This window comes from Arachis duranensis, chromosome 3, assembly GCF_000817695.3.
Source record: "Arachis duranensis cultivar V14167 chromosome 3, aradu.V14167.gnm2.J7QH, whole genome shotgun sequence".
Lineage (NCBI taxonomy): Eukaryota > Viridiplantae > Streptophyta > Magnoliopsida > Fabales > Fabaceae > Arachis > Arachis duranensis.
Genome location: NC_029774.3, coordinates 126,765,331 through 126,774,219, shown reverse-complemented (window position 1 = coordinate 126,774,219; position 8,889 = coordinate 126,765,331). Strand labels below are relative to the sequence as shown.

At 29.2% G+C, this 8,889-nt stretch overlaps 1 protein-coding gene across 1 annotated transcript; it reads left to right on the top strand.

Annotated features, from left to right (window-relative positions):
* The first annotated feature begins 5,136 nt into the window (after positions 1–5,136).
* LOC107481218 (zinc-finger homeodomain protein 8) lies at positions 5,137–6,890 on the top strand. Its single transcript, XM_016101440.3, has one exon. The coding sequence runs from the start codon at positions 5,626–5,628 to the stop codon at positions 6,751–6,753; it is 1,128 nt and encodes a 375-aa protein (XP_015956926.1). The 5' UTR covers positions 5,137–5,625; the 3' UTR covers positions 6,754–6,890.
* The last annotated feature ends 1,999 nt before the right edge of the window (positions 6,891–8,889 follow it).

Sequence of the window (8,889 nt, the reverse complement as noted above, 5' to 3'; positions counted from 1 at the left end):
TTAGTTTAAAAAATATATATTTTTATATTATATTACACATTTCATAAGTGTATCTTTATCTTTATAGCAATAGCAATACAAATAGGAAGCTCTTCTTATGCTGACGTGGTGCTCATACATTGAGTTTAGGAATTTATTTGCTTAAATGTCGACATTAGAAACTTTTAAACTTTTATTTATAAATTATAACATATTTTATTTACTTAGGTTGTTACCTTTTGAATTTTTAAATACACTTTCTTAGGTTGTTGGATATTTAATTTTTAATATTGTTGAACTAATAATTTGCTTAGGTATCATCACTAAAATTTTTAAAAATATTATTTATAAATTATAATTTATTATTTGTTTAAAATTTTACTTTTTAAATTTAAAATAATCTTTCCTCTAAACTGAATACAAATGGGGAGACTTTTTGCTGACGTGACGCTCATATGTTGGGTTTCGAGATTATTTTCTTAAATATCGTTATTAGAAATTTTTGTAATTTTATTTATAAATTAATAGATTATTTGGTTAGATTGCTAGATAATAATAAAGATTTAGTTTTTGAATTTATTAGCAAGGTAGTTAGATATTTAAATCTTAATATTATTAAACTAATTTTTTTAAAAAATAAATTATTTGGTTAGATTGTTAGATATCAATATCAATAAAGATTTAGTTTTCGAATTTATTAACAAGGTAGTTAGATATTTAAATCTTAATATTATTGAACTAATTTAAATAATATTATTTATAAATTATTTTAAAATTAAGATAGTTGTTTAATAATGAAATCAACAATTTAAAAGTGATAACAACAAAAAGCAAGTAATAGTAAGAAACAAGTTCAAAAACAAAATAATAATAGCTTAAATTCGAAAACAGAAATAAAACGTCATCTTTAAAAGAGGTAGTTATTTTTTAAACTTAAGTTATTTCTTTAAGTTGTTTTACTTAGGTTGTTATTTTTTAAATTTTAAGTTATTTACAGATTACTCTTCTAAATCATAAATTATTATTATTTGTTTAAGTTGTTACTTTTTAATTTTAAGTTATTTTTTCATAATTAATTTTTTTAAAAAAGTTTTTTAAAAAATACATGTCTCAGTTAAAAAGGCTTTTGTGACTCGATTTATGAATTTGCTAAGAGAAATCGATAATGGATAATCAATTATTAATTTTTAAATATAAACACTTACACATAATAAATGAGTAAAATGAAATCTATGAATTTTAATATTAACTTCATTGTAAGTTTATTTATTTGAATTTGTTTCAAGATTTTATTCTATATATTTGAATATTTTATTATTTTGTATTTAAATTATTATTTTAATTTTATTTTGTTAAAAAGATTTTATAATATTAATTTTGTTTGTACTTGAAAGATTTTAATTTATTAAAAAATTATTTTTTTAAATAAATATTTTTTCTATCTTTTTATTTAAAATATTATTATTGATATATTAATTTCAAAAATATAAAAAATAACCATACTTTAAAAAATACTTTGCATAGTTTTATCTTTATAAAATAAAATAAATAATTAATTTTTAATATTAAATGAGTAAAACGAAATCTAAAAATTTTAATATTAACTTCAATGTAAATTTATTTATTTAGATTTATTTCAAGATTTTATTCTATAAATTTAAATTTATTTATTTTAGTATTCTCTAGATTATTATTTTAATTTTATTTTGTTATAAATATTTTTATAATATTTTTTTTTGTGTTGGAAGGATTTTAATTTGTTGAGGAAAAAATTATTTTCGGTGAATAAATATTTTTTCTATCTTTTTATTTAAAATGTTATTATTGGTATGGTAAATGATAAAACATATTTAAAAAATGTATTATGAGATCAAATAATTTTATGATTGTAGGTATTTATCTACACGAGAGGCTGTGTTAAGAACTTTGACTTATGATATTTAATAATGAGATTAACCTTTTATTTACCTACAAAACAGAATATCATCTTTAAAGACAATAACAATCTTGAGAAAATCATTGATTAAGAGAAAGAGAAATGTACGATGTTCTTAACATGGATGGAGGCTAACAAAAAATTTGAAGCAGGTCAAACTCTAACGTATACTGAGTTTCTAAATCAATTTGTTTATAATACAGAAGAAAGGGAATGATATCCACGCAAGAGAGAGTATTTTATCGGGAGATTAAATTATGTTCTACCGGATACATATGATATCTACTATATAAGAATTTTGTTAATTATTCAAAAAGTTGCACAACATATGAGTCTATTAGGACAGTTAATGGGATTACATATCCTAACTTCCAATATATTTTCTATTTTATGGGACTACTGTGTGACGATAGAAAATTCATTGCAGCTATTAACGAGGTCTGGTCATCAATTGAGAAAACTGTTTGTGATGCTGTTGATATCTAATAGTGTTAACAAACTAAATCATATTTAGAATGCAACTTAGACATTATTGGTTGACGGGATACTATATATGAGGAGAAAAACATTGAAACCAAAGTATTTCACTATGTAGTCAATCATTATCGCATGTAGGACTTTACTTTCCAAAATCAGTGTTTATCAATGGGCAACTTTACGTTATTTTGTCAAGAATTAAGAGTCGCAATGGTTTGAACATTCTAATTCTAAATAAATACAGTAATCCAAACTCATCAATAACAAATGTCGCGTTCAACGAAATTTTTAATAATATTTAGATAAAAAAATAGTATTTTCATTTTAGTAACATGTTATGATTTGCACTTTTATACAAATATTTGTCGTAGATATAACTAATTTATTAACTATACTTTCAGACTTGAAATAAAATGTGTAACATAGAACACAACATCATATGCCAATTACTTTTCTAACGAGGTTAGTAAAATACTAGGTTGTTTATAAATTTCATTAGTCTTATAATATAAAGTTTAGTGTAAAATTAACATGCTACTATTACAGTTATATATGTTTTTATTTTTTTAGGTCTCTTTTTTTATAACTCAAGAATATTATAAACTTCAAACTGTTCCATTTGTATTTTACTTTGAATAAAGATAAAATAACATATTAAATACGTTTATTATATAATGACAATGATAATGTTATACTAAACTTAGAAAAATTTATAATTATAAACTATTATTTTTTATTTATCATGTGAAATTAAAATATAAGCCCGTGCATCGCACGGGTTTAACACTAGTTTATAGAAAAAAAATGAAGTTTGAGAGGGCATTGTCATTACCTCCTTTCCCTGTATGAGGAAATAAAATAAGCTAGCACAAATTATTGTTGATTAAGGAAGCAGCTTTAATTTGGTTTAAGAACTACCTGATGCTCTCACCATGAGCAGTAATCTTAATTAATTTGGAAATGACCCTTCTAACAATAGAATTCTTAGAGAGGGGTACGACAAAGCTGAGCAAGTAAGCATTAATATTTACAAAGCAAGATAGTAATAAGGTTTTTGGTACATTTCCGAAATACAAGTCCCTTTCATGTCCACGCATATTGTCGGCCGCAACAACAAACTGAGGGAAATGCCTAACACTACTTAATACAGATCTAGATGATGATGATGATCAAGAAGCTAATAAGCCAGGTCCTAATTGCTAATTACTCAGATCACTATAGAGACTGCTCCATCAATGTCCATATCGGTTAATAACAAGTGATGGATCAAATTAATGTCTATAATAGTGCAAGAACAACTACTTTATACTAACTTTTTTTGCGTGCGTTTCCATGCTTATTTTCTGTTTATTTCCTTTTCCAGCCAATTTGTGTACATGTTTATTACTTTCTTCTCTCAGGATTGTTGTCTTTTCCTTTATGGGTAAAGCTATGTATATACCAATAATTTCAATTTATGTTCCAAACATCTTAATTAAATTATCAGCATTATTTAACCATTTTTTATATTCATATTATAAATTTAGAAAATATATATTTGAAATTCAAGTTGTAATGTTGCTTATAAAGAGCATAAATTCATTACTTATTATTTTCATAAGATTAGATGATATTATTTGTCATCTTTTTTTCTGAAGTTTTGGTACAACAATTTAGAAGGTAGAAACTTTTCTCTTTTATAATTTAAAACATATATATACTAAATTGAATGAAGTTAGATTACCCTACCTTATAATATTCATGTCCCAAAAAAATAGGATCATGCTACTTGGATAATTTCATTCCATCTTATTAAAAATGGCTAGCACACTACATTGTACACGTCTGATTCATCCCATGCTTGATAAAATTCAAAACTTAAATATATGAAAGACTATGTACAAAACTAAAGTATAATGTCTGGAATCTCCATGAAAAGAATTGATAAGGTGAGTGAAGAAATGAATATATTGAGGTAAGGTTTTGTTGGGAAGGAGCAGCAAAGGGGTATGTTAGCAGAGAAAGAAACCAAATTCCAGCAGAGCCAGCTGGGCTCAAATGGTCTTTTGGTACTATGCTGTAACAAGACTTGTTATCAATTATGATGATCATAGTCCTAAGGTACACACATTTTTTATGTGACTTCTTAAAATTTCTACTAACTTATTCTTGATTTAACTATATATCCATATAATAAATTATGATTTAGTTATCAATGAGTAAAACATTAGCATGATAATATCATTATGGTTCAAAATTTCATAATACCCTTTTTAAAATAAATTATTTTGAACATTTTAAATAAGTTAAGTAGTATTATTATGAGGAAAAATGAATAATAGATGAATTTGCATCCAGTAAAACAGCACCACGTGGACAATGAGAACATAGATACAGGCTTTAAGACTCATCTGCAGGAGAGACACTGCCTCTTGTGTGAATCAGTGACCTCATCGAATATATTCTTGCCTAATATTTTCAGACAAATTTATTGCACTCAACTAACACATGTGATTGTAAGAGGAGCAGCAGGAGCAGCAGAGAGAAACGGAAACCAAACCCAAAAAATAAGTTACACATACAGTGTAATTATTAATAAGGTGATGATGGATAATCAAGATTCAATTTTAGTACCCATGAATGACTTGATATGGCAATTGGCAACAATAGTTACACAAATCTCCTATATTATCTCCACTAACCATATACTTACATACCACTCATAAAGATGTTTCCAAAACCTCATTTAGATTTTCTCTACTTTGCACCCCAAAAGCATCATGTTTAATTGTTCTCTTTTGTTTTGTGTTCTCTTCTCAAATCATTAGTGGTTGAGATTTTGGGACCCCCTTCTCTTTTAACAATACATGGCTGTATCCCTCTATTCTTTCATAAAACCTCAGATTTTGTCATCACTTCACTATAATAACCATCATCACCACCACCCTCCTTCTCCTTTCCCCCCTTCCATAATCATCATTTTCCCGAAAGAAAAAACCCTTAACCCCCCTTTAGCCCTTTTTTCTTGCTTTGTTTTTTTGTTTAATTTTAGTCCTCTTTCTTCTCCCCTTTCAAGTTTCAACCCTGCAATATATTCATCCTTCATAAAATAGATTGGTTAAAAGTTTAAACCTGTAAAAAGAAAAAAAATCTAATTTTCTGTGTCTCCGTGTCTCTTCAAAAACACATTTTTTTTTCTCTTTTTTATCTTTCTGTTTCTCTCTCTATATATATATATTCATAGCTTTTCAGACATGGACTTGACCTCAAACAATACCCACACCTTAGATTCAGATACTAAAACCCCACCACCAACCCAACCCACCAACACCAACACCCTAAAGTCACTATCTTTAACCAACGGCACACACAACAACAACCACCACCGCCACCAGTCCACCACCAGGCTTCCTCCGCCGTCCATGGCGGTTATTTCCTACAAAGAATGTCTCAAGAACCACGCCGCCAGCATAGGTGGCCATGCACTTGACGGTTGCGGCGAGTTCATGCCTTCCTCCTCCACCAACCCCACCGACCCTCGCTCCCTCAAGTGCGCCGCCTGCGGCTGCCATCGCAACTTCCACCGCCGTGACCCTCCAGAGCCTTCCAGCACCACCACCCCCACCTTTTTAAACTGCTTCTACTCCCCGTCCACCGGCACCAACACTGCACCACCACCGGCGCCGCCGCAACCTCTCCCTCATCGCGGCATGAGCCAAAGTACAAGCCCAAGCCAAAGCTCAAGCCCAAGCCAGAGCCCTAGCCCGATGTCAAGCCCTTCTTCACCGCCACCACTGTCTCACGTGCCACCACCACCACCACCATCAGCACCAGGTTCTTACCACTCCTCCGCACCGCACATGCTCTTAGCCTTAGGCACCGCGTATTCTGCAGTTCCTTCAGATCACGAGCACCAACAGCTTCATCGAAACTCCTTCAACAACAGCAACAACTTCTCTCCTGTGGTTCTGAACGCCAACAGTGGCGGCAGTAATAGTAATAGCAGTAAGAACAAGAGGTACAGAACCAAGTTCAGCCAAGAACAGAAGGAGAAGATGTACAGATTCTCTGAGAAATTGGGTTGGAGAATGAACAACAAAGGTGATGATTCTCTTGTTCAGGAGTTTTGTAATGACATTGGTGTCCCTAGAGGTGTCTTCAAGGTTTGGATGCACAATAACAAGAACACTTTCAACAAGAAGAGATCCTCTTCTTCCGAACCTCCTCTTCCTCCTCCTGCTGCTGGAAACAACCACATCAATGATCATGATCAGAAAATCAATGCTACTGCTGCTGCTGATGGTAGTAATAATAATAATAATAAGAATGGAGATATCAATAATGTTGTTTCTCATGTTCCTATCAATGCCTTGTCATCTTAATCTTCTTATCTCTGCCGAGAAAAACTTAATTAGCATTTATTATCATTTTTGTTTACTACTAGTACTACTCCTTCCCTTCTTTCTTTCTCTTTTCTCTTTTTAATGTGGCTAAGTCTATAGGAGAATATAATCCACTTAATTATTATTACTATTATGATTATGTCATAATGTTTATTTTGCTGTTCATAGTAGATGAATTTCTTGTGCTGCATAGTGATGGTAGATAGGGTAATTTAGAAACATTAGTACAGTAGTGTAATAATGAATTTCATCTACTACTAGGAAGGTAGTACTCATTTGCTTGAAGCATGCACCTCCCAAAATGCCCATACCGCTTTGTCCAACACAAAGGCTTTATCAAATTTAGAGGTGCCCAATTTTTGTCTTTATTCATTTATGGGGATCTGCTACTTTTGCTAACAGATAATGCTTCTGCCTTCTTCACTTTCTTCCTCACGCTTTTTGCTGCATAACCTCTTCATTATTATTAATAACTCTTAATTTTGTTTTTATCATGCGCGTTACTCTTTCTCTCCGACTCAACCAAACCAAAATCCTTTTTGTTTACATCCATTAATCATATGGAAAATGACATTAACCCCATGTCATTTAATTTGGTCGTCTCTTCTTATCTTAGTTTTATTCTTGAAAGCTTTAGTGCCATTTTGTTTGTATACGAAAGGAACAACCATTATGCTATTTTCCAAAAATAAAATAATGACGACATTGCCGAAAATGATATTAAAGGAATTAATAAATATTAAATAAAATAATTTTATAATATTTGAGTTGGTTTTTTATTATTTTTTAAATATTACTGTTCATCCTTATGGATCAATTATTATTGATGTTTTTAATTTAATTTTTTTTTTCTGTCTATGCTTAGAAGGCAAGCAGCATGCTTCGACTAATTAATTAATTAATGGAAATTGGAAAGTAACGGACGAAGTGCTGAAAACTAAATCTGCCACCTTTCCATATCGGGTTGGTTCAATGATGCGGCAAGATTTGTTTGTTTCCTTTTGTTTTTAAAATTTAATTAGATTGTTAGAATTAGATAAAGATTATGTCATATTTTAAAGGCAAAGATCAGATAATTTATTAATATCTGTCATTGAATTCTAGATAACCTAATTAAGCAAATTGCGTTGCAACTTTGAAGTGTTAATTAATTAATAGAATCTTCAAGAGAAAAAAAAAAACTCAGAAATCCTTTTTATTCAAACAGAAATTATTACGTTTATCATGAGTTCGGAAAATTGATTAGGTGCCAACTCATTGCTTTTTAATCAGCAATAATGATATCCCCTACAAGATAATCGATAAAGCTACTTATATTAGTCCTTAATTAATAATTGATGAATTCAGTTGTAAGTTTGATATTGTTAAAAAATTGTGATTATGCCAGTAAAACTGTCACAGGGTATCCTCTCTTTTAAGTTTTTGTGCAGTTATATTATATTATATTATATTACTATATATTTTTTAGTGTTGCGTCACTCAATTAATTTTACTTTTAAGGTTGGTATAAGATAACAGTTTTCCAGAGAATGGACCACTGAAGAATTAATGCTATTTTTCGTAGCTTTGTCTCTGTTAGTGGACCTAGTTATCTTTTACTTTTCTTTTGAATTTCCTTCTCTGTTATTCTTATTCTTTGTTTTTTTTTTTTAAATTAAATGGGGACCAGATCTTTGATTTTGTTCTGTTTTGTGTATATGAATTTAGCCCATTTCAATGTCATAAAAACATAAGCTTCAGCCCAAAGAACAATGGCTCTCTAAAGTGGATTCACATTGGAAAACGAAATGGCTGATGAGATATTTTTAGGGGTCATCCTTGATTTTACTTTTTGTTTATCAGTTATAAAATTCAACAGAAAAATAAATTATAAAAAATAATATTACAATAGAAATATTTGTTAACAAAAAAGAATTAGCTAAAAATAATCAGAATTTATCTTATTTCATATTCATTGATTATTTATAAGAATTAATAAATACTAAATAAAATAAATTTTGGCATTTTTTTTCTAATATTATAATTGTAATATTATATGAAAGGTAACGTAAAGGCAAACTAAGTAACAATGTGGCCATTTTGATGTTAATAGGAAGTTAAATACTAACTAATCAA

Excerpts from the sequence above, each read along its gene's own strand:
- LOC107481218 (XM_016101440.3), top strand. The coding sequence starts at position 5,626 with ATGGACTTGACCTCAAACAATACCCACACCTTAGATTCAGATACTAAA.